Here is a 27622-nt window from a genome sequence, read left to right as displayed (position 1 = left end):
ACCATGGCCTCGTCATCACACTGGTTGGATTGAGTGGTGGCATGATGTCATTTCCCTCTCTGTGAGGTTTCTACGCATTTATGGTAGGGAACTTGCCATCTACCATAGGCGGTCGTATGATGTGACCACCAAAGCTCTATGTGCCACCAAAGAAGCTTTGGCTTTGAATCCCTTTGATTGTACCCTGCAACTCTGTTTAGCCCAACTCTGACATCAGAAGCAAGTTGCTGATAGTCACTTTGCCAGAGGAGCTCAAATCAAAGCCAGATTACACTGGCTTAAGGTAGGCAATAAAGCTTCTAAGGAATTCTTCCTGGCTCTACGTGCCCATCATACCTTTGTTGGGATTAAGAAAATAAAAGAGGGACATGCTCTTCTCACCGAGCCACCTAACATATTGCAAGCATTTGCCCATCATTATGAGAAGGTGTTCACAATGCAGGGAGATTCTCCGGCCAGAACCCAATCCTTACAGGATTGCTTAGCTGTTGTTGCCAAATGGCTCTCTGACTTGCAATAGGCCTTTTATGATCTCTTACTGACCATTGATGATCTCAAAGAAGCCATTTTTTCTATGGCAGTTGACAAAGCCTCGAGCTGTGATGGCTTCTCCTATGAATTCTACAAAGCTCTTTGGCCTTGTGTTGGTCCTAACCATCATAAGGTCTATTTGGAAGTTTTTCATTACCATTCCTTGGGAAAGTTGATTAATCAGGGTAACATCAATTTTATCCCTAAGGCTAGGGACCTAGAGGACATTTGGAATTTGCGGCCTATCACCTTGCTTAATGTCTCTTATAAGATCATTGCCAAAGCTTTGGCCCTTAAGATTCAACATCTCCTACAGTTTATTGTCCGCCCAGAACAGACCGGATTTATTAAATCTAGGTTTATTCTGGACAATATAATTGTTGTTTGGGAAGGTATGGATTGGGCTAGACGCTCTCAACAATGGGCAATATTTCTTATGATTGACTTTGCTAAAGTGTATGATTGCATTGAATGGCCTTTTATCTTGGCTATGCGCAAAGCCCTAGGATTTGGTCCCCATTCATCCAGTCTATGGAGATGCTATTTGGGGATGCCTCGGCCTGCATTACCATTAATGGCCGACAATCTAAGGCTTTTGGCCTTTTCAGATCTATTCATGAGGGGTGCCCTCTGGCTCCTGCTTTATATGTTCTTGCTACAGAAGGGTCTGGTTACTTACTTGCTAATGCTATTGCTATTGTGTGTGTCTGTGGTATCTCCCTGCCCGAGTCACCTTCCCATCTTTTCAATGGCCACTTTGTCGATGATTCCTTTCTCACTCTCATTGAGGATGAAGATAATGTGTAGTCCACTCTTCAATGTCTTAACACTTGTTTCTTGGCTTCTGGTTTGGCCATTCAGTGGCACAAGATGCAATGTTCCAAACGGTCCTTTCTTCCTGCTCTGCCTTGGATCCTTCAATATGACTAGAAATGGCTTCAGCATGGCAAAATATTTCTCTTTCTGGGCATTCCTTTTTCCTTCCAAGCTTCGCCTTTAGATCTCTGGTAGGCGATCTTAGACAGAATCAAGAAAAAGATTGCCTACTCGATCACCAAGCCTCTCTCTTTGGTTGGTAAATTTGAAGTTTATTCCAAAGTGTTGGTTGCCACCCATCTTTATTGTTCTTCATGTTGGGCTCCTTCAAAGGCTTCTTACATAAAGTTGGAAAGACTTTTGTGGGCCTTTCTTTTGGACTCTATGTCTAACCATCATTGTTTTCACAGGGTTGCTTGGGAGTACTGCTGTCTCCCCAAGGATTCTGGAGGACTCGGCCTTATTTCCACCTAGAACCAAGGGTTGGCCTTATGTGCCAAATGGGTTATCAGAGCCTTATCTAGAGACGAGGCCTGGAAAATTCTTCTTTGACATTGCATTTCTTCTTGCTTTCCTTCTAAAAGGCTAGCGTGGAAGGGGATAGGCTTGCAAACCTTGCTCACCATGACAGACCCTGTTTAGATACATTGCTCTTTTGTGATCAAAAGTATCTGGCGTGCTTAGGAAGCTATCAAGCCTTGGCTACGGTGGGTTGATGATGGCTTTCGGGATGGCTTATCCATGAATCAGCACAACCTTTGGTTGTCCCCTCTTTTTCGGATGCAAGGGTTACCTTTGGCCATAATTCAAGGTGTCAGTGCTCTGCGCATTCACAAGCACTATATTCGTACCCCTAAGGATCTTTTTTCCAGATCCACTACGAGCCTCCAGTCTTGGGAGGACCACTAGGTCTAGTTTCGCCTATCTTGGCCAAATTGGTAGACTTATGACCTTCTGGTTTCAGCCCTTCCCTCAAATTTTCTACATAAGCTCAGTATTTGGTCTGTTAGACCTTGGTGAAAAGACTGGAAGTGGTATCCTTGGACTCTTTTTAGCAACTACAAATGCAAAATGGGTTATCTCTGGTTAGTTCCTCACTTGCCTATGGCTCATAGTCTCAACCAGTGGTGGCACTTGCAGTCTTCCCAGACTGCCTAGAGATTCAGGTTTTTTGCTATTTGGTCCGCCATCACCAAGCCTAAGATTGCCCACTTTTCTTGGTGTGTTCTCTTTCAAGGTGTGCCTTTGGTTCCAGACTCAAGCATTTGGGAGTGCCTGACCCTTGATGCTCTTTTTATGGTCACCCAGAAACTTTTAAGCACGTCTTTTGGTTTTGTAGAAGAGCTCAGCAGTATTGGAGCTGGATTCATGAATTTTTTCAGCCTTTTTGGCTTGAGCCATTTTCCTGGCACATGGCTCTTCTAGGTGATTCACCTAGAATCCCCTATAAGTTCTCCCATATATGGTATGCTTTTAGATTCGAAATCCTTTTCACTCTTTGCAAGGATAGAAATGTTGTTATTTTTTGTGATAGTTGCTTGGATATTAATGTTTTGCTTTATGTTAAAGCTTGCCTTTGTAACAATGTATTAATGCAGATTCAGGTTCAAGCTGACAAGGTGGCCTTTGAGGTGGCCCACCTTTAGAAGCTTCTTCAAAACTGGGGTAATGCCCTTTGTGTGATTGCCCGAGTACTGCTGGACTTTGTCTCTGTCGACCGTACTTCACCTCGTGGCCACCGGCGTGGTCGCAGCTCCTCTCCCCGCTGCTCTCCGACCCCGTGGTCCTAGCCTTCGTGCCGCCCCTCAGGCGGGAGAGATGTTGCCTTGCACCGCTGCTCGGCTTCTTCACCACGGCATGGCTCTGGCTCAAGGTAGCCCTCTGATGCTCTTGTGGCCTTTTCTCCTCCCGTTGTTGATTGTTGGTGGCCCTCTGCCACCACCTCCAAGTTTCTGCGCCTGGATTTGGCGATCTCGCCTCCTAGGCAGGAGGAAGGAGAAATTCAAAGAGATCCTAAAGATGGGTGGTCTGTGCCGCTAGACCCGACTCCTAACCCCGCTGATGTATGGGGCAAAAAAGATGACCCTGATCCTCCTCCCTTAGCTGCCACTGCTTTGGCTTCTTGAGGAATTTTTTTGATGAATAGCTTGTTGTTTTTTGTTTCCGGCCGCTGGCCGAGTGACTCTGGCGGGGTAATCTTGTATCCCCCGACCTTTTTTTGTGAATATGTAATTTAATATTTCTTATTGATAGAGAAGACATATTAATCAAAAAAAAAATTGTTGTCCACTAATAGATTAGTTGTGTCCAACTTACCAAATATTAGACCCCTCACCATCATAAGACCCTCCCCCTTAATGGACTAATAATAATTACACACCTTAAACACGACACTGTTTTGAATATATAGGATCTTTATTGCGTGGACCCCTCTACCAATACTTTCCATGCTGACCATCGGTTTTTCTAGCATCAAATTTCCATTAAGCAGTCCATGGGTCAGGTATCTTTTATTTATTGACCGGGACCATTGCCGTTTTAGCGTGTTCACATATGGGACAAGATATTTTGAGATATTTATCTCAAAGGATTTCACATGAGCGATGGGATTGTATAAGATGTGCTATGGATGTCTGTGTATGGGGGCAAAGTGATGCGCATCTCCTTATTTCTAATTCATCCCCTCCCAGAAGTTGCCCATTCTAACTATCTCTGATTACAAATTGGCATCAGAGTTTAGAGCAAGAAAATGATGAAGTACAACTATTTTCCTTTTATTCCTCACAGAGGATCAACTTTTCTCCCAATCCTCCACCTTTTGCTGTTTGTAATTAATTTTTCTTCTGTTATATGTGGCTACATATGGCACACCTGCGATAATTCCTTAACACCCTCTGATGGCAGCACCTATTCCACAAACTTGAATTTAGTTACCAACGATCTATTTCGGAATGCATCTCAAAGTTCAGGGTTTAACACTTCTTCCCATGGCCAATCTCCCAATAAGGTCTATGGTCTAATCCAGTGTACGGGAAATATATCGACTGTGAAATGCTCAAACTGTGTGCTGGAAGCGAATAGGAGTATCCAGGAACTTTGCGCCAACAACATAGGTGGGCGAATATGGTTGGGTGACTGCTTCATGCGCTATCACAACTCTAATTTTATTTCAACAATAGATACTACCGGACGTATCTTGGTGAATGTGAATAGTATACCCGAGGACGCTTTCAAGTCCACAATCAGTAGCCTTTTGTCGAATCTGTCGAACAGAGCTTACATCCCTGAAAATAAGGGATTCGCTACTGGATCAGCCAATTATTCTGCCTCAGGAGTGTTATACGGTTTAGTTCAGTGTTGGAGAGATATATCAGTGCAAGATTGCAGAACTTGTTTGTTTCAAGCAAGAACAAGTATAAACAATATTTCAAACCAAGGAGCCCAGGTTCAGTGGGGAAGTTGCAAGGTAATATATGAGACAAGACCCTTTTTTGACTCTGCTCAGTCGCCCTCTCCCTCCCCTGAGGGATCCAATCCAAATTCTCCCACACCTCCAACTGCTTCCACACCTGTCCTGCCTCCTGTAGTAGCCCCCTCACCTGATACGGTTAATGGAACTTCTACAACGATATCAAAAGGTATGTTCAGAATTATATTAGTTCCTTTCCATTTGTATGAAATTGGAAAGTATATTCAGTTCTTTTATCATTTTTGGTTTTCCATTAGATTCGTAATTGAAAGATTTCCTAGATCTCATAGTTATTGAAGAGTCACCAGCTTGATTTAAAGCCATAGCCACACACACACACATGTATTCATACTCTTTTGTTTTTTCGTTTTAATCCGTTGCAGTCATTTCATTGGTACTGCAACTAAGTTTTAAGGAAGATAGCATTCGTTAAATTGCAGTCAAGTTATTCTCTTTCCACTTTTAGTACTTTTATAAAGCATTGTAGGGATACAATTCTAAGAAATAACTATTGAATTGTATTTTACAGAAAAGTCTTCAAAAACATTACCCGTAGCTTCTGGTCTTATCGGAAGCATAATTCTGGCATTAGTTCTTTGTCTGATTGCATTCAGAAAATGGGTTAAATCTTTCATTTTTGGAAGGTGAATAACTATTACTACTGATAATTGTTGAGAAACATGTGTCTCAACCTTGCAGTCTTTTTCTGGAAAATTTCAGAATTTGTTTGAGGTAGTTTTCACATGTTTATGCATTGGAAAATGGTTAGTGAGTTGTTAAAAATGAGTCTTGTCCATAGTAGAATATAGGTGGGTCATTTTTAGAGCCTTAATGACTCATTTTGTGACTTTTAAGAGAGTCTAAGCTAGGGGACAAAATTATGGACGGGATTACTATTTTAACTTGGTTGTTTTTCCATTTTGGAAATGTAAATGTCAAAAATGGGCACCATGTGGCATGGTGGTTAAGCCCATGGTTTTGTAAAACCACAAGTGGTTTCTAGGTTGTAAAATCACTATAAAAGAAGGGCTTGGGGAGGAGTTTGATAATTGAGTTTTTTGCAAGACTGGATGCTAGAAGGAGTCTCTCTGAGTTCGAGCTCCTATAAGAACTTGCATTGCAAGTGTATTGTAATCAGCTTGATTTGATAATACATTGTGCGAGTTTTGGAGGGTGGGGTTTTTCTCCCAGAAGGGTTTCCCCATGGTAATCACTGTGTTATGTGTTCATTGCTATTTTGTTTATGCTTTATTGTGCATTTCTTGATATCTTAGTAATATTTAAGTTGAAAGTTGCATAACTGTCCCCTCAAGATTAGCGTAGGAAGCGTTTCCGCACACCTTTGCTTCCTTACAATAATCAAGGTGGTCCCTTAGGAATCCATTTCTAGTTTTTTTGTTTTCTTCATTGTGGTCTAAGTGTAAAAAAATATCTAAGCTTAATCAATTTGTCTCATTATTTTCTGATACCACAGAGAGGCATGGACTTTCCTCTAAATCTGGCGTACTTGTGCAAGAGCAACAATTTGTGTTCAGCTTAGAATTGTTAGCAGAAGCCACAGAAAATTTTCATGACAAAAATAAACTTGGAAATGAAGGCTACGGTGCGGTCTACAAGGTGGGTCTATAGTTTAATCTGGTCTAAACTAATGTCAATTTATATGGAGAGCTCTAAATCTGTTTTCAATGTTTTAGCGGATAACTAGAGACGGAAAAGAGATAGCTGTGAAAAAACTTTCTGCCAAATCTACACAAGGAAACAAAGAATTTATGAATGAAGTGAAACTAGTGGCTAATGTTCAACACCGAAACCTTGCCAAGCTGCTAGGATGTTGTGCCGAGGGAAATGAAAGACTGCTTGTTTATGAGTATTTTCCCAACAAGAGCTTGGACACATTTCTATTTGGTATGTTGCTATACAACTTTAATTTACTTTTGAAAAGATGAAAGGGTAACAAATTTCTAAAAATTTGGGATAACAGATTTAGAAAGGGGTAGAGAGCTAGATTGGTTAAAGCGTTCCAACATCATCATTGGAATTGCGCATGGTCTTCTCTACCTTCATGAGGATTCACAATTGCGAATTATTGATAGAGATATTAAAGCAAATAATATTTTGCTTGATCATAAATTCAATTCAAAGCTAGCTGATTTCGGTTTAACCAAACTTTTCCCTGAAGACAAGACCCACATTCAAACAAGAGTTGCAGGCACATTGTAAGCATCATAATGATAATAAAGTTTCTGTTCTTTTAGTTCCTTTTGGTTTAGAGATACAATAGACTCTCTCAATTAATTTCTGAAACTTGACCTCCAATGCTTTTGTTTAGGGTTATTCATAAGCATTTTTAATTTGAATGCAGCGGTTATATGGCTCCAGAGCTATGTTATTAAGAAACGAGAAATGAGAAGGGCAATGGCATGGCAACGTGACGAGAAACAGAAGTTTAAAAGGTTGCGTATAAGAAATAAAATATATATATATAATAAAATTAATTTTAAAAATAAAAATTATAAAACATATATCTCTATAAAAATTTTAAACATTCTTTGATTTCATTTTTTCATTTTAAAATAATTTGTATAAAACATTTCACACAATAAGTATAATAAAATAAGGAGGACAAAAATAAATTTGTGTGAAACTTGACTCAGCTTACAAAAATTGCAAATTAATGTAAACTCCATCTTGGGCTTTATTGACATTTATAAACTAATGTGGGATAGACACGAACCTTTACATAGCTCATGAATTTCAGCTGCAACAACATTGTTCTGATTAATAAAAAGTGGGATAGACGTGAACCTTTACATAATTGCTAAATAGCAATACATCGGGTGCATGAGAAATGCGCATATAGCCAAAAAACTAAAGAAACAAAAAATTGCTAGGAACCATTAGACAACCAATTGAGAACTAGAGACATAACGAAAAAACATAAACCAAATAGCCACCCACCAAAGAAACAAAGGGATAGTCTATTTGGTGGAGGTGTTACCCTCTTGCAGTTCTTTACATAGATTAATGAGAGGAATTTTTTTTTGTCATAATTCTTAATAGAGGCGAGAGTACTAGAATCCAAGGTAGCCTTGACCATTGAGGCAAGGGCCTCCATCATAACAGAGGGAGTCACCAAATTTCTTTTTCCTCCTCTTTCCTACAGTCAATTTCCTCCTAAATAGCTTGCAAGGAGGTTGACTTCTTCAAGGCCATCTCTTGGCTTAGCATAGACATTTCCTCAATTTTTGATTCAGGATTTGTTAGCTTTCCTTCATCTCAATCACTACATTGCTATAACTCTTTGAGACAACTTTTCACTAAGGTAATTTAGTATCCCTTTGACCTTGTCCGATTTCTCTAATTTACCAGCCATATCACTAGTATCCTCCCAAACTTCTTCATTGTTTTCCTCCATTGCCTATTTGTTAGCCCTAGCTTCTACCTCCACCACTACCTCAAACCTTTTAATATTTCTTATACCTACATTAAATTGTGAGACACTCCATTTAATAACCATGATGTCCTAGTGCCCACTGACCTCTTCTAGCATCAACACCTTAACATCCGAAGTGAGCGAGCCAAGATTCAAATTAGAGACATCATGTCTAGGAGGAAAGGGGGCATCCTTTTTAGAGACAGTAGGAGACTATGTTGGCAAATGCACACTCCAATGAGAAATTGTAGGTGATTGAAGGTATTATCATTGATGGCAACCTTACAATCCTATGGCACTAGCAGGCACCAACACCGGTAGACTCTACACTGGCATATAGTTCACCGGCAACGAAAAGATGATTACCAACACCCTGGCCGACAAGATTTTGTTTATTTTGTATTTAATTGTAAAATCCTTTTGAAAGCCGACAAAGCCAAATTGTAATAGGACCCATATAAGTTTGAGATCTTGTAGATCATTTAAAAGATGCAGATATGGTTAGATTATTGCAAAACTAATATGCGAATATTAAGGTGGAGTTTGGAATAAGGTTTATGGAAGTTGCATGAGCTTAAACCTGTACTGAACCTGACATAGCAGATGCTGAACCGAAGTAGTAGACTATATTGGATTTACTTAATCCATTTTTGTAAGTCAATGAGATTTCTCTTTTGTATTTAAGCAATGAGCTTTAGGCAGTTGGCCTTCTTGCATGTGCAAACCCCTATTGTATCAGTAATATTCACTTATTGGCCAGTGAGCGAATATTGTGGGTCACAAATCCCACCGAGGATTTTCCCACACTAGGTTTCCTCGTTAAATTTTTTTATTATGGTGTGCTTTCTATGTTGTGGTTATTGCTCTTATTTACTACATTAATTCTTGTTTACCAGTACACTGTTTTGAGATGCAAATTATTTAATAAGTTAAGAAAATCCATTAACCGGAAAGATATTGATTCACCCCCCCTCTTAGTATCCTTGGGAATACTAACAATTGGTATTAGAGCGTGGTCCTCTATTTTCAAAAGCCTAATAGCTTGAGGAAGATTCTGACACTGGTATAGATGGATAATCTGAGAAAGCAATTGGAAACATCCCTTGCAGATTATGATGCAGAAAAGTTGAAGAATATGAAACTTGAAGATGATCTGAAGGCTACATAGGAAATCATTCAAGGACTTTAGGAGAATCTTAATATTGCTAGGAACAAAAGAAGAGAACTTCATGAGAAGATACAGAGTGGTGATGATGAAAGAGAGACTCTTAATGATCGGGTAAGCAAACTGAAACAAGAGAATATATCTTTGAGAAATGAGATGCAAGATATGACCATGAGATTTTGTAAAGACACTAAAAACAGAAAGACGAGTGAAGATGATTTGGCTAGAAGAATCAATGATCCTGCAAATAAAAATCTAAGACTCAGTCATGAAAATGATATGTTAAAAACATATATGATTCACTTGGATCATGATAAAACTGAACTCATGAGACAAAAAGATTTCTTGGAAAATAAGTTGGCTACTGCAAATCAACACAAGGAGAAATTCAAGAAACGTTTAGAATAACTTGATGACATGTTGAAAAATTAGAAACCTAATGGAGATACTAATGGACTTGGCTTTGAAGTTGGTGAAAGCTCTGGCACTGCAAACATTCATGACCACAACAAACCGGTAAGACAACCTATTGCTTATAAATTTAATGGGAAATGCTTTAACTGTAACAAGTACAACCATAGAGTAAATTAGTGTAGATCTAGAAACTAGCAGAATACCAATGTACCAACTGGTCAATGTTCTAAATGCAACAAACTTGGACATAATTCAAAAAATTATAGAATGAATGTAAGATGTTATGTTTGTGGAAGATTTGGACACTTATCTAATCAATGCAAAACGCATACCGGCATAGGATATGGAAAAGCAATTCAAAAAAACAATGTGACTTGTTATGCTTGTAACAAAATCAAACATATTGCAAAATTTTGTAGAAGCAAGGCATCACTGGCAAATAACAAAGGACCCAGCCTAAAAGGTAAAGAGAAAGTTGAAGAAGTAAAGAAATAATTTTCAAAACAATGGATTAGAAAGTCAGATCAGAATATTGATGTGAATACTCCTCCACCGACAGAATAGAGTACCACTCCACCGACAGGATATTCTTCTTCTAACTGAAGAAATAATCCCTTCGAGGGGTGGCAACAAAATGTAAAATATGCTAGTTTACCCTTGGTTGATGGTAAGAAGATGAAATGTTTCTTTACCAGCAGATGAGTTAAGTTTTCACTTAATCGACAGGTATTAAATGTGGCAGTTGAAGGAAATGACACTATAAAGCAAGTGTTTTGGCTCCTTTTTCATTCACTGAGCATTAAAATTTCTTGAGAGCGTGAAAATCCTGACCGAAGGCATCCACAATGAGAAGTGAAGCAAATCATTCTAGCACTCATACCTAAAGGCAGTTTAAGGTGTTTATAACAATGGCTTCCTCATCTGCACTTGAATTCATTGCAAACCCTACTGTAGTTGAAGTTGTTGAGTGCCGTAGGCCCATATTTAAAATCATTCCCAAAATTGCGAAGAAAGATGATACCCTAGGAGCATTCTCACAAATACCTAAAGTAGTTGTAAGATCCTAGAATCTACATACATTGTCATATAGATGAGCTAGGAGATGATGAAATTAAGAACATGTAGAAGACTGTTATATGTGATGAAAATGGAAATGTTAAACCAGAACACAAGATAATTGAAACCATAGGTTTTGTGGAAATTCTTAGTATCCTTGATTTTCTGAAGGATGTTATAAGGATTGTGTTAAGAAGAGTACATGGAGAAGTCTTTTGGTTATATTCAATTCACAAGATAACCAAAGAGGCAATTAGGGCAGTGGCAAGATTACTCTCCACCGGTAGTAGGCCTGACAAGACTAAAAAGGTTCCAAATGACACTATAATAACCCTAATCAGTGCAACATTTGATAAGAGATCCCTAAGAGTAAATGATGTTAAGGATATCAACATAAGGTTCATAAGCATGATTCTTGGATACAAGGCTACACATGCCAACAGATTAAACTTTGTTTACAACTTATGTATCAAAAGTGCCTATGACATGGTAAAAAACAAAGCAAAAATTGATATTTGTGAATGGTTGAAGGATGAACTGATAGACAATTTGGGGAAGATAAAAGGTGATAAGAAAGGGACTTTCAAATTTGGAAACCTACTTGTATGTTTGATGTTATATATTACGAAAAAAGTTCCCGGTATTGGTAGAAAGGATTTTGGTTTTGACATACCGATAGGAAACCAAGTTCTGGACATACTCAACAACATGGGAGATGACAGAGAAAATAACATAAATGAACACTTTCAGACACTAAAATCTAGAATGAAAAATAGGATAAGGCTATCTCAAGCTATTTTTGACAAATATCAAAAGGAGATATGCTTTGTAATTAAGAAAGATGAAATATGGATGGAGGCAGTGGTCCCAAGGACTATTTGGGTAACAGAAATGGGATATGAGGCAGATGAAAACATAATTGAAACCTATGCAAAGGCCCTCTTAGAAGAACCCAAAGAACCAACTGAAGAAATATTTGGAAGTGCTGAAATAATAGAAAGAAAAATTCAATCTCAGAAAAGAATTAAGAAAACTGAACCGATAGTCAGAAAATGATCAAGGCAGGAAAAAGCAATCAAGGAAGATGTATTAAATAAAACTTGTATTAAGGAGAGTGACTTGGATGTTTTACAATCAGAAACACATCTTTCATCGGTTGCTACCTCCTCTGACAGTGAGATACTAGTAGAATTCAAAAGGGTAGAGAGAAAAAGAAAAACCTCACTGGCAACTGCTCCTATACCAAAAAGATCTAGATAGAAACAATAGGCAATTAGGCCTCCAGCAAGGAAGTTGACACCAAAGAAGATGAAACAAAAACAAGTTGTTCCTCCACTTGACAAACTTTTGAGTGAGATAAATGAAGATGAAAAATTGACAAACATCAACAAGTTGTATAACACACTATCAAATGATGAAAAAGAAAGTATAGAAATAGTGTTATTTTACACCTTGATATCTATAAGAAATTTTTGATGGAAATTGTAGATGATAGACCCAATGACTTGTATAGAAGGCTAGAAGCAAGAAGGGTAGCCATTGTTGAATTGGATAAAAAGATCAAAATAGAAAAACTACTTGCAGTTCACCTAGTGAACTCAACACAAGAGAGATGAATTAATAAGTGAGGTAAACCAGACAGTATTTTCAACCGATCACAGACATGTAGTGCTAATGGCAGGTAGAGTCAACAAAATATCAGAAGAAACTACAGACAAGTGGGATATATTCTTTGATACATTCTTTGATACAAGCTAGGTGGACCTCTGAGTATAAAGGTGACATATAACTTACCCTCACCTTCCTCTGATACTCCACTGTGACAAACTATTGATACTCCATTGGCAACAGAGAGTATGGAGACAACACATGAGGATACAAATCTTGATTCATAGGTGTTGTACACAATGAATATCGACACACAGGAAGTAAATATTGTGGTGGATAAGGAAACAATTGAGAAGAAAGATGTGGAAATTGAGCCACTAGCAAAAGACATTACAGTTGAGATAAATGTTGAGGAAACAGTTGGGACAAAGCAACAAACTGAAAAATCAGTTGACCCCTTGGCTTCTAGAATAGTGACAAATAAGATACCGGCTACAGAAAATCCTACTGAGTTACTAGTAGTGGACAATACAGAGATGCAAATAGAACAACCGATAATAGATACCACTGAGAAATAATTAGAGAAACCATCAGTAGAAAGCACAGAGAAACTGACTGATACACATACAAAGAAACAGGTAGAGGAACAAGATTCATAGGTACATATAGAAACAAAGCAACCAGCCAAAATTGACAAACCTAAAACTTTGATAGCTGAAATACAGACACAAACTGACCCTTCTGAGATAGAGGAAAGTAAATCTATTACTACCACCAACGAATTACAAATTATGAAGGTAGTTGGATAGGCATCTGGAACCTCTATGACTGAATTCAGACCAACTAACGTAACAGAGGTATTAATAGATTCAATCAAAAAAATAACATATTGTAATGCACTAGCATATAAGGCTATTGATGATACCTTACCAATTTTGAATATGATTGCACACATGTGTAAAATAGAGAATAAAGATTCTTTGAGCCAATTAGACACATTGTCTAAGTACATAATTGACAACCTACGAACAATTGATCAAATCAATGAGGAGACATTCAAAGAGTAAATGAACAAAGAGAAGGAAAAATTATTTGAGGAGATAGTCAAGAATAATAAGGAACATATAGACACCTTATTACCAGTACTAGGCAAGAAAATTTTGGAATTCAAGAAACTGTACAAAGATACATGTAAAACAAACATTTTGACAGAGGATATAGACAAAGAGATCAACAAAGCACAGAAGGAAATCAATGATATTGCTGACAACTTAATAGGTTCATTAGATTCAATATTGGTAGTAGAACAGGAAATTACCAGATTTGAAGAGAAAATAGAAAAACTTGAAAAAGATAAGGAAAGACTAAAGTTTAAGGCAAAGGAACTTAAGTGCAAACTAGGTCCCAAACTAGATATCCTCATCTCCTTGAGAAAAGAGATTTCTGAAGCTCTCATTCTAGGACTTAAGACACTGGAAGAGCCAATGCACTTTCTCATTGGTATAATCCAGAGGAATGAAGCAACACTAAAGGACAGTGAAAAGTTCTACAACAGTCTGAATGTTGCTTTAGCAAATCTTTATCAGATTTTAACCAACTGGTTACAAGGATAAAAATAGAAACTACACTCAATTGACATTGAATGACAGCCTTTGTCATTGATGCCAAAAGGGGAGTAGTAGAGAATGAGAAAAAAGAATAAGGATGAGAAAAATATATGATAGAAGAAATCATCCGCTCAGGGGGAGCACACATTTTTGGAGAACACAACTTTGACAATTTTTGGCAAGACAGTTTTAGACAACACTTTTTGGATACACTTTTTGGCTTTTTCTCATGAGTGTTGCCATCAATGCCAAAGGGGGAGATTGTTGGAAAATGCACACTCCAATGAGAAATTGTAGGTGATTGAAGGTATTGTCATTGATGGCAACTTTACAATCCTATGGCACCGGTAGGCACCAGCGCCGACAGACTCTACACTGGCATATAGTTCACCAGTAGTGAAAAGATGATTAGCGACACCCTGGCCCACAAGATTTTGTTTATTTTGTATTAATTGTAAAATCCTTTTGAAAGCCGACAAAGGCAAATTGTAATAGGACTCATATAAGTATGAGATCTTGTAGATCATTTAGAAGATGTGGATATGGTTAGATTATTGTAGAACTAATAAGCAGTACATGACATTGGATTTACTTAATCCATTTTTGTAAGTCAATGAGACTTCTCTTTTGTATTTAAGTAGTGGGCTTTAGGCAGTTGGCCTTCCTGCTTGTGCATGCCACTATTGTATTAGTAATATTCACTTATTGTCCAGTGAGCAAATATTGTGGGTCACAAATCTCACTGAGGTTTTTCCCACACTGGGTTTCTTCATTAAAAATATTGTGTTATGGTGTTCTTTCTATGTTGTGGTTATTGTTCTTATTTACTGCATTAATTCCTGTTTACTAGTACACTATTTTGAGATGCAATTCATTTAATAAGTTAAGAAAATCCATTAACTGGCAAGATACTAATTCACCCCCCCTCTCAATATCCTTGGGAATCCTAATAGACTAGTGAGATTCCATGACCAAGGAAGAATCAAATTCCTCAAAAACTTCTTCCTCATTCGATTTTAATGACTTGACTTCCTTAGATGAAGGGGTATGAGAGATTTTATTGTTTTCTCCTCTAATAGGATTGAAATGAGTAGGAACTTGCTTAGGTTTAGATTAAGAAGAAGCATTAGTGTTAGGTTTTAAAATAGGGGCACCTGAAATCTCTACCACTAAATTAGAATCTGATAATGGACTAAGGAGAATCAACAGGGACTCACTAGATTGGGATAAAGCTAGGTGGGAGTTGTGTAGCCTAAGAATTAATCCTTGGTTAGGGGGAAGACATTTTTTAGATTTGGCTCTAGCAACTGATTGAGTCAAAGAAGAAAAAATCCAAAAGGAAAAATTCCTTTTTATGTCATACGTTAGATGGTTTAGCATAGGGAAGAGATGGTTACAAAATCCTTTAAACTTGTCATCCTAAGTGAAGTATTTCATGAGCAGCAAGGTTTCATCCTTCCAAATACCAGGGAGGTCCTCTCTATTATACTCACTCTGGAACTTGAAAACCAATTTTCCTATCTTGAAAAATCTTTGGAATTCATCTTTGTAGGATCCTTTCGGCTTCTTTGGAAAGTTTATTCCCTAGTATGGTGAACTAGCGATAATAGTGATCATATTTGGTGATATTTTGAATGCAACTCCCCCAATATTCACCAGACTGTTCTCGCATGACTGATAAAATTTTATGGAGAGCTTAAGATCAAAGCCCTACATGCCTTCCACATAGCTTGCAAGGTTACCTTTCACCACTTTCTATCATAACTTGGCATTATTTTTAAAATCATCACAACTATCTGGTTTAGTTTTTATGAGGTCACCCCCATAGCTATCATTGATAACTTAGAGGTAAAAACCAAAGGGGAAAATTAAAAAACTAGTAGCATGAGAAAGACGATGCTTATGGGGGTTGGGGAAAGTGACATTGCTATTTGAAATAGACGTCGAACACCTAAATATTAAAGGATTGGCTGAAAGGGTGACAATAGTAATAAAAAAGGTAATCCATTGATTATACTCCATCATAAGTCTTTATGTCCTCAAAGATAGTAACACAAAGCATATTTGGCATATCATAAATGCCCATCCAAATTTTCAAATAATTGGAAAATGGGCCTAAAGAAGCCAATCTTCTTGCAAATGTATATCCTTCCTTCTCGTATGACTCAAAAATATGTGGTTCACCGTGTGAATGAGGTCCCAACACTTAGAAACAAGGTGTTCACATTTCTACTCGGGTTTGGCTTCATTTATGAGCGTTATGGACTTGAAAAGCACTGAGAGTGGGGGGGGTGAATCAGTGACACCAAAACAAACACTACTTCAAACACTAACCAGTAGATGAACTTAACCAAGCATTTAAACAAAATATATGCTATCCAAAATGATATAACAATATCCACAAAAAGTAAAGCATCCACCATAGCACAAGTGTTTATAAGTAGAAAACCCAAATAGGTAAAAACCACTATGAGATGGAACTCACAAGTTAATTATCTGCAGTAATAGATACCTGATTGGTTAAAATCTTACAAAGTGCTCTGCTAGGAGCGAATCTTGTTAGAGATCCCAAGCTTGATTAGAAGCTTATACCCTGTTAAGAGTACTACCCTGTTAGGAGTAACCTCATTGGAGGATTTGAGAATCCAAACTAATGGATCACCTTGTTAGAGGATTTGTATAATGAATCTTGTTAGAGCTTACCCGGTTAGGGGATTCAATTTTGTTGTAATGGTTAGAAAACAACAAGAATGGTTTGAGCTATTCTGAGTAGCACAATACTTGCTTGATAAGATCCTTCTAAGTACATTCAACACTGTTCTTCATCTTAACACTTATCTCTCTTAAACAAAATCTTTTTCTCAATATTCACATAACATCTCTCTCTGTTATTAGTTCGAAATGATTCAATAAGATGTCTTTAAATAGACATTCAAATATTATACATCAGCCTTAGGAAATCACAATACAATTTCCAAGGTACAGTGTATCTAGACAAGTAAACATAACTCATCACAAAATCAGATACTAGTTAGAATAGTCAAAATTGGTTGGAACAAAAACTAGTGAACCATTGTCCTAGAATCGTCCGCTTGATCTCCATCTTCAACTTTATTTTCATTTTGATGCCGACTTAGTGTAGCCACAAGTTATCTCTTATGCAGATACTGGTTGACACAAAGTACCAGTTAGAGATGAACCTAAAACATACCGGTCGATAGTGTAAACCAATTGAAGTTACATTGATAGTCCATATGTGAGTGTGAGAGTGTTTCATCAATGACAGCAAGTGATGAACACATTACAATCATCATCAACCCAACAGTCTCCCCCTTTGTCATTGATGGCAACACTTAGAAATTTTTTTAGAGTAATACAATACTGCTAAGTGTGCATACACAACATATTTACATATATACTCATACTCCCCTTGAATGCAATGCTCCCCCTTAATGCATGCATAAATACAATTTAAAAAAAAAAAAACACACATACATATTATTACTCCCCCTTTGACAACAATGCCAAAATGAAAAAGTAAAATATATACATATATATAGAAAATCTGTATCAAAGTGGTCAACATATATTATAACTTAAAAAACATTCATGCATTGGCTAATCTCATGAAAATATCATCGAAGTTATGCTTCATCTAGGATAAAGCATTTTACCATGATTCTAGTATGTTAGCAGTGTACTCAAATGTAGACACCAACTGGGAATGGAATTCTTCCATTGAATCTAGCGTGCAGGTTTCAAGAGTAGCAAGAATAGCTTCTACATTGGAGTAGGCTCTCTGAAGAATGTCGACCTGTGATGTGAGGAGACTCTTAAGCTCTTTTAGATATGGGAATCTCTTAGCCTTATCATTATCATTCCTAATTAATCTGTCATGAAAATCATCTACAAACTGGTTAAAGGCATGAATGGAGTCCAGGAGTGGGACATATGCCTTGCATAACCTTTCTATTTCTTGCTCGATTTCAAATTGACTTTTAGAAATATCAGAATAAAAGAAAGTAACATTGGAGGTAGAGGCAAGATACTTTCCTCCAAATTCAATAGCTTTCTTCAACAAACTTCCATTATTAGATAAACCCATTTTGCCACTTTCAATGTTCTTTGCTAGTTTATCTCCATATTGCTTCTTGTGGCTCTTCTTAGCAAACATTTGAGAAACATCTTCAAGTGAATTGATTTGATCTGATGCATTTGCAACTAACTAACCAAGTTTGCTGATGGGAGTAGGAAGATGTGCAACATCTGTTTCTTGTAGTAAACTAGACAAAATTTTTACTACATTTTGGATTGTCTCTGCTTCAATCATTTGCTCTTTCAGTCTCTTCTTATGTGCTCAAGATTGCATAACATTAGCAATCTTCATCCTTTCAGATGTGCTCAAAGTGTTCATATCAATGAGTTATGAAATACTTAAAGAATCATCATCATCCTCTTCAAGTAGTTTCTGCTTCACTGGTTTAGGAGGTAAACTCTTAATGATATCTCTTTCTATGTTCTTCTTTGTTATCTTGTCAGCTGCCTGAGTGACAACTTCCTCAGTAGACTCCTTTTCACTATTTTCAATGACTGGTGGAGGTTGGGGTTTCTCCAGTTGTTCTGTTGCCGGTTCATTGTCCACTTTTAGTTGAATAACTGGTTGTTCAACTAATGAATCTTGTACTTTAGTTATTGTAGGAGGAACCATATCTAGTGCAGTGATGTCTCCAGATAGGTCTACTATGTCCTGAACATCTTCATCAACAAGAATAATAGAAACATCCTTCTTCTTGATTGGATAGACTGTATCAGCTTGAACAATCTCCTTTGCATCCATTTCCGGTAGAGGAACATCATCTGTAGTATTATCCCTATTGCTAGAGTGGATGACTTCTTCCCTATGTTTGATTACACAAGCTATTTGATGTGTCTCAGACTCAACAACTGACCTTTTTGCATTAAGAAGCTTCAATCTGCTCACTTTAAAATCAAAATATACTTTGTATTTCTCTAGTAAAGCACTAATTGCATCCGATGATAAGTTGGGAAAATCTTGCACAAATATTTCATCAATATTATTCTTTTCCAATTGAATTGCTTCCTCCCATTTATCTAACAAAGTATTATACAAAGAGATAGAAATATCTTTTTCCAATTCATGCAGATATCTATTGTAGTGACCCAAATAAGTTATTACCTGTTGGATTACTTGCTTTTCTCATCTTCAATAAAAGAATCAAAGTATCTTTGACATTATCAAACCTGTTTCTCCCTTATGTCTTCATTGTTCTCTCAAAAATAGTGTTAGGTTTGTAAGTAGCAATATCAATAGGTGTAGTTATATTTGGCACTATCTTTATCTTTTTGGGTATCTTGCCAATTTCTTTTTCCTTCTTTGGTTCTTCTTCAGAATTTTTACCCTTAGACTATGGTTGCAAAATCAGTTTCCAATTTCTCTTCTTTGGTGCACTCTCCTTATTTACATATACTTTAGGTGCTAGTTCCTTCTTGGTTAGGAAACTCCGAGTCACCCTTGTGGTCTTTTTCAGAGGAGATTTTTCATCAAAATTCTTTTGCTTTCCTTTCACTTTAGCTATAAGTGGAGTACCAGTTTCAGTTGGTGCAACTTAGACTGTCACAATGTCCAACCTTTCCTTCTGTTTATCTTTAGGTGATGCTAGCAGAGTATTGTAATAGCCAACCAGTTAATTACGATTAACCTCGTAGCTCATATCTTGCATCTCTTCCTCTCTAGGTTCAATTGCTTGCATCAAGCAAAAGTCAGTGGTAATCATGAAGACTATGTCTTTTGCAAAGTGTTTTACCATATCTTCCGGTAACCTCATTCTAATGCTCATCTTTTTTTGGAATTCATTAAAATACTTGTTCGCAGCAGCTGAAAAAGTATTCTTCACAACCTTAATGTTATTCTTGATCTGTGCATTGACCGGTTGTTATTTGGACCATTCAATGTCTCCTATACCTGGTAGAAAGTTCTGAAAATAGAAAAACAACCCGGCTAATAGATGACCATATTTGAACTTTTGAGTGTTGTCCTTCTTAATGGATTTCAAATTTTGGAATAATTGATCTCTGATGGCTTCACAAATATCATAATCTGCATTATCAACAATTATTCTATGTGGTGTATGAATTGTTGTAGATGGAACATTGTTAAGTCTACTAGAGTAGAATGCTCGCTAGCCTATCACCATTGCTGCAAGTTTCACCACAAGGTCTCTAATATTGTTGATAGAAAAAGAACACTTATCCGATATAGAACTGGTTAACTTGAAGATAGTATCCGATTAACTTGAATTTCACGGGTTGAGAAATAACCCATTACAGCCCTAATAGCTTCCTTGGTTATTGTGTGAGTCCTCTCAAGATACATATTCTCTCCATGGACTCGACTCAAAATGATCCTAATGTGATCATCTTGAAAATCTTCAAGAAAATAGGAGGCATTGTGAAACCCTTTTTCAAAAACCCTACCATATTTGGTTTCAATCTTTCCATTTCCTATCACACAGTGATTTCAGCTAAGTATAGATGTTTAGAGTTCCTAAATATTATATTTTATAATCTATATAGCTAGACAAGTCATCTTTGACCACAACACCACTCGAGAATTGCGACAATGCATTATAAGACATAATTTCATCTTCCTTTAGAGATTCCTCAAGATCAACAATGATCATCAACCTCTCTAAAGACTTAGAAGTAGATGCCATTCTAGATAAACAAGTTTCAAAGCAGTATACAAAGAAATACCTTGTATCTTGCATGTCGCTCCATTTCTCGATTCAAATGTTCAAAAGAACACCCGTTCGCCTCTCTACAACTTTTGATTCAACTTGATTTCTCTAATCACAAAGCAATTCGCCAATTTATACCATGAGAATCTTGTTCTACTTGTCATTCATTTCAAATTTCTTTTTTGAAAGAGCTAGCGTAAAAATGATAAGGTAAAACTTGTTTTTATCCTTTTTACCAACCGCAATAAATGCTCGAACTTTAGGTTACAAACCCTAATTTCACCACTCAAGTGAAATACTGGTTGATAACACGTCAACAAAACTCAAAATTCAAAAATTCTTTCCCGCTCATTTTACAAAGGGGTCCGGAGATGTGTTACCGTTAAGCTCCCCTTAGCCATGTTAAACATTCTTAAGTCACCGGTGTTGGATTCTCTTCACTGGGTGAAGGAACAGTTTCTTCTCCAGGTGATTCATCACTTTTCTCCTTCCAAATCTTATTCATATCCTCTTTTCTTTCCTTGACATCAACTTTCTGTTTGCCTTTCTGATCCTTGAAAGAGTTGACCGGTTTTCTATTTCTTGATCTGCAAAATTTTACTAAGTGCCCTAGTTTGTTGCAGTGATAGCAAGCCATATTAGATGATCTCCAAGGTCCTGAATGTCTTCTTCCTGTTCTTCTTCTACAGTTCATTTCCACATGACCAAAGTTATTGCAAAAGGTACACACAAAATTTTTTACCTTTTCCATTTTGAATTGAATAAACCGGTTGCCATAGGATCTTTTCCAGTTCCAATTTACCCGATTATAAAAGTCCCTTGTCTGGTCACCATTTGGTCTAGGATGTATGTGTGGTATAGGATTTTTTTCTCCATATCTGCACTCAATATGTCTATTCCCATACATTCCACAAGTGTAGCAATAACCTTCAAACTTTCTAGACACATACCTAACATTAGTACTGTAATTTGCATTTTTGTTAGATTTATCTCTACAGACATTTGCAATATGACCGGGCTTATGGAAAACAAAGAAGACAGGTTTAAAACCCTTCTCACCGGTAGTCTTATTGACTTTAGGAGCATTTTTGTTCTTTGGATAGTTGCTCTTTGTACCGAAGGATTCACCTTATTTAGTTGTATGAAAACCAAGTCCAGAGATATCACCCTTCATTCTCTATGATTGAATTTGTTCTTCCAGCATGATAGAACTTTTAACAAACTTCTCCAATTTCTCATTTGCTTCAGTAAGCTTTTTGACAAGATCTTCATTATACTTAGATAGATTCTCTCTCAAAGATGATGCCAACTCAAGATCTAGCTTTAGGTTTTCCTTTTCTTCTATTTCAACAATTAAGTCCTCATGCATAGTGTCTCTTTCCCATTTGATCTTTAAAATCTTTTGATCACTTTCCTTGATAAGATCTTCAGCAGCCCTTCTGGCTTCTAGTTCTTGACTCATGCGGATAGTGAGACCTTCTAGCTCCCTCCTCAAATTTAGTTTCTCACTTTGCTACTTTTCAACTTCTTCTGCTAAAGCATCAATATTGGCTTCATCTGAAGAACTATTGTTAGATATTTCTAACTTTTTTTCAGATGGCTCTCTCCTCTTGACTTGAGAAGTTTTTAGTTTTCCCCTAAGGGATTCAACTTCATTTATGCAAGCTTCTAGCTCTGTAGCCATCTTGAAGTAGCTCCTATCCCCCATGGTAGTTTCAAGACTCTGTTCTAAGTGGTTAGGCTTGAACGAAGTTAGGATCTGATACCAATTGATGGACTTGAAAAGTATTGAGAGAGGGGGTGAATCAGTGACACCAAAACACACACTACTTCAAACACTAATCGGTAGATGAACTTAACGAAGCATTTAAACAAAATACATGCTATCCAAAATGATATAACAGTATCCACAAAAAGTAAAGCATCCACCATAACACAAGTGTTTCTACATGGAAAACCTAAATAGGTAAAAACCACGGTGAGATGGAACTCACAAGTTAACTATTTGCAGTAATAGATAACTGACCGATTAAGGTCTTACAAAGTGCTCTGCTAGTAGGGAATCTTGTTAGAGATCCGAAGCTTCATTAGAAGCTTATACCCTATTAAGAGTACTACCCTGTTAGGAGTAACCTTGCTGGAGGATTTGAGAATCAAAACTAATAAATCACCTTGTTAGAGGATTTGTACAATGAATCTTGTTAGAGCTTACCTGGTTAGGGGATTTGATTTTGTTGTAATGATTAGAAAAAAACAAGAATGGTTTGATCTATTTTGAGTAGCACAATACTTGCTTGATCAGATCCTTCTAAGTACATTCAATACTATTCTTTATCTTAACACTTATCGCTCTTAAACAAAAGATTTTTCTCATTATTCACATAACATCTCTCTTTGTTATTAGTTCGAAATGATTCACTAAGATGTCTTTAAATAAGCATTGAAATCTTATGTTAGCCTTAGGAAATCACAACACGATTTCCTAGGTGCAGTGTATCTAGACAAGAAAACATAACTCATCACAAAAATGGCTGCCAATAAAATGGTGTTGGAAACTCATCACAAAATTAGATACCAATTAGAACAATCAAAACCGGTTGGAACAAAAACTAGTGAACCGTTGTCCTGGAATCTTCCGCTTGATCTCCATCTTCATCTTTATTTTCATTTTGATGCCGACTTAGGGTAGCCACAAGTTATCTCTTATGCACATACCAGTTGACACAAAGTACCGGCTAGAGATGAACCTAAACCATACCGGTTGACAGTGTAAACCAATTGAAGTTTCACCGGTAGTCGATATGTGTGTGTGAGAGTGTTTCATCAATGACAAAAAGTGATGAACACATTACACTCATCATCAAGCCAACATTAAGATAGTTTTTTTTTAATCACCTTCTATAATGATTTGATTCTACTTTCTATCATTCATAATAAATATGCCATAATAGACTGTTGTCACATCTGCAACACTTGAAATTCAATATCCTAAGTTGGTCACATAGGAAAGGGTAAGATTACCCCTATGGTCACAAATGATCCCACCTTGAGTTTTTGTAGAAGAGATGTCAATATTCAATTTTGATCAACCAAAGGTGGGGGGCAATGGCAATTGCAACAATATTGTTATTTCCTCATATTATAATTTTTATAAAATATTATCAAATTTATAATTTATAATTCATAAATTAAATTTAGTGAAATTTTTTTCATATAGAATGCTATTAGATAAAGTTCATTGCAATTCTATTGTTTAAAATGGTTAAAATGGAATAACAAGTAAATATAGTGATATGTTATATAAGTAATTTTTAACTATAACTAGGGGATATTAGTGGCTTCAAAGGCTAGGTTCTTTTATTTGTTTTCCCTTGATATGTATGACATGATGATAAATTTAGAAAATAAAAGTAATTAAAAACTCATTTTATCTTGATATTATTAATTATATTACAAACCTTTTTTGAATTTAATTTCACATACACAAATCTTGTGAATAGAATCCCTCATTGTGATACTATACTAGGTTAAAAAATAATTAATATTTTTTAATATCCTCCATGTATGCATCTAAACATTTAAAAAATCAAGTTATGATTAAATTATTTATTCTTTAATAATATTTGATATGGGGCTACTTAGCTAAACCAATTCTAATTTCCACCATAATGCTAAATCATACAATGAAACATTCAATATAGCATTTTCACATTATATTTTTGCCAAGTCCATCTAAATTTGTAGTTGCATTTAAGCTTTCAAGTAACACCAAATCTAATAGATTCTAGTTAAAAATAAAATTCACTACAGTAAAAATAAATTTAAGATTAAAGAAAAGAAGGAAATTGAGTGTCATCTTTCAGTAAGATGAAAAAACCATATTGTATGTGTTCCCATGATCTAAAAATGCAACATCAAAAAGAGTTTAAAATAAATCAATACTTTGAAAGGTATTGACTCATGTACAATAATTTTATGCTATACAAGGTACTAAGTTGGAAATTTGATAATCTCTAATAAAGGAACAACCTTGGTCCATATCTTATCTTTTTGACAAAAATATTGACTTAAGGTAGAACAACAATTAAATTTGGGTTATCAAAATGTATACATGAGATTCATGTACATATTAAAATATAAAAGAAGTTTTTATTGACGGTAATGTAGTTTCTTTTAGGAAATAAAGATTTTATTTCTAGTTAGGAATATAACTATGAACTCAACTACTAGTTGGTTAGCTCTTGAACCATTATTCCAGTGCAGTGCATCATGCTTTTTCTCTTAGATGCTAAAGTAAAATTAATTTATGAACAAGTTCTTGACAATAAATTGTAACAGAATCATATAAATGCACACTTATGTATTAGAGTAGTAATAACACAATTTATCAATTCTTGTAGCATGACTCATAAATCAAGTGAAAGATTTAACTCTTCTATATGATTGCATTGCTACAACAACCATGCATGAGGATACAACTACATATAAGAATTACTATAGGGAATTAAATATGTAACCTCATTTACCTTAAATAGATAAGGATGCAATGATGATAAACTTTCATTTTCCACTCCAAGGAAACTTGAGCATCATTTCATCCCTCTAAACCAACTAGGATGCAAGCAACCACACATCAAAAATGATGTATATATGATGTAGAAACCATTTGAAATATTTGATTAACTGGTTAAATATCTGGTAGACTTATAATATCAACCTCCAATCAAACATATACAACAATGTGAAAATGTTGTACTTCCAGTGAGAATTGTTTGATTAGGTGGTCACATGGTAGGTAAACTCATAATCTATACCTAATCTATCAAGAGACTATTTTTTAATCACATGGAACATCTTATTAAACATATATATATATATATATATCAAACATCATTAAAATAGTTTGATAGGTGGATTAGAAAATCTCCAATGGTCAAGCATTCTTTAGGATTTCTTTTCTAAAAATCTCAACAATCATCTAGTATGTTATGATTGCCCCTCTATGGGCTGGTGGTTTAGCTCAATTGGCGAGAACTTCTAGTGGTGAAGCACGAGGTCCCGAGGTCTAGTCTCTCCCCAGCCCATGTGGTATCAGAGGATGTGTTGTGCCAGCATCACCGGTCATGTTAAAAAGTTTACTTGGCACACTGCAGTATATAGGGGAATGCTATACCTGATTCCTGCACTCTAAAAATAAAATAAAATAATAATTTCCCCTCTATAAGACTTTCCTAAATTTATAAAGTCTAATTACCCTTATTGATCTAGGGATCGTCTCTAGCTATCTTGGAACAAAATGAACAAAATGTTTTCTAAAGACTCCCAAATTGATATTAAAGGTGTGAGGCAACTCTTCAACAATTATATCACCCTATATAGCCATTAATAGTAATATTAAAAACTTAACACAATGATTTCGTTAATATGTTTAAAGTATAGTTCAGGGTTATACCAATGAAAAATAAATATGGTTTCCCATTGCACATGTCATATCTTTCATGTTCAACTAGTTTTATTTTAATAGAGATTGAACAATCAAACATTAGAATTACTCTAAGGCTCAATAAAATTTATGTAAAATCATCATATATTCCACATGAATTCTAAGTTAATAAAATTGAGTTCTTATAATTCATAAGTGAATATTCTCTTTCTCATTGTGTAGCAAAAAATATACATAAACAATCATAACTCAAATTAAAAAAGGTTAAATGTCAAGAAAATTCTACTAATAATTCTATCATAACATAAGATTAAATACCAAAAAAATTATCCATAAATTTTATTTTATTTTAATATAGGCTAGATCAATAGATCCTAAAACTAGAACTTAGCACATAATAGAGTTTCATTGCTAATAAAAATTTCTATTGCAACTCTTAAGAGGATTCATGTGTAATGAATATGTTACTCTTATTTCATATGTGTATCGTTTAAATAAAAATAGTTCTTTTCTTTTACACAAATTGAACCATTGAATGAGGATAGAAGGGTTGTAGATCCTTATTATAAAAATATACAACATTTGATCATCCCATGAATAGAAAACACTAGTCACACCCAAATTATGCCTCTATATATAAAATAAAAAGGGTGGTGATTGAAAGGAATAAAATTTGGTTGAGGCATCAATTTCCTATGAATGATCCTCATACCAAGTAATAGAATCCCATCAAATTGCCAACTACAGAGCATGAGGAATCTTCATATGTCAGAGGAAAAAGAAAGGCTAGGGAGAATAAACTTAGGGTTATTATGGTTCAATTTGATCAAAATGAAGAGAAGGAATAGTTTGAGGAAAACCATATAGGAAGAACAATGCTGACTATATCCTCTACAATTTATGTAGGGCAAGTTTTGCATGCTCCTCCAAGTTAATATCATCTATCCTCACCACCTTCTTCTCTTCCATAAGTTATAATTTCTCCTCTCTCGTGTATTAATATCCTACAATAGTGGGTTTGAGAGGAGAAATTTAATATTGACACAATGAAAGGATAATGATAAATGCCTACAAATATTATATTGTTACCCTTTAACAAAGATACATACACTATAAATCAATTTGTAAAGCCTTCACATTCTTCATTATCTAGGTTCGGGTTAAGGAAAGTTCCTACACATGCAAGTTCTCCTTACTCTACACCTCAAAGTCAACCAAGACAACATAGAGAGAAAGAAGTTCTACAAACATTAGCTATAACATTTTCTTATCTTTTTTTAACCAATACCATCTAAATTTGTACTTTGATTTGAGCTTTCAAG

At 35.9% G+C, this 27622-nt stretch overlaps 1 protein-coding gene across 1 annotated transcript in view; it reads left to right on the top strand.

Moving 5' to 3' along the window:
- The first annotated feature begins 4096 nt into the window (after positions 1-4096).
- LOC131874927 (cysteine-rich receptor-like protein kinase 25) overlaps positions 4097-27622 on the top strand; it is a 46004-nt gene continuing 22478 nt past the window's right edge. The window contains exons 1-4 of the mRNA XM_059218886.1: positions 4097-4985; positions 6291-6433; positions 6511-6721; positions 7179-7269. Of these exons, the coding sequence (XP_059074869.1) occupies positions 4097-4985; positions 6291-6433; positions 6511-6721; positions 7179-7269 (1334 nt within the window). The remainder of the gene's footprint in view (positions 4986-6290; positions 6434-6510; positions 6722-7178; positions 7270-27622) is intronic.

Source organism: Cryptomeria japonica, chromosome 4, assembly GCF_030272615.1.
Source record: "Cryptomeria japonica chromosome 4, Sugi_1.0, whole genome shotgun sequence".
Lineage (NCBI taxonomy): Eukaryota > Viridiplantae > Streptophyta > Pinopsida > Cupressales > Cupressaceae > Cryptomeria > Cryptomeria japonica.
The sequence above is the reverse complement of the archived record's forward strand: the minus strand, read 5'-3'. Positions and strand labels throughout refer to the sequence as shown.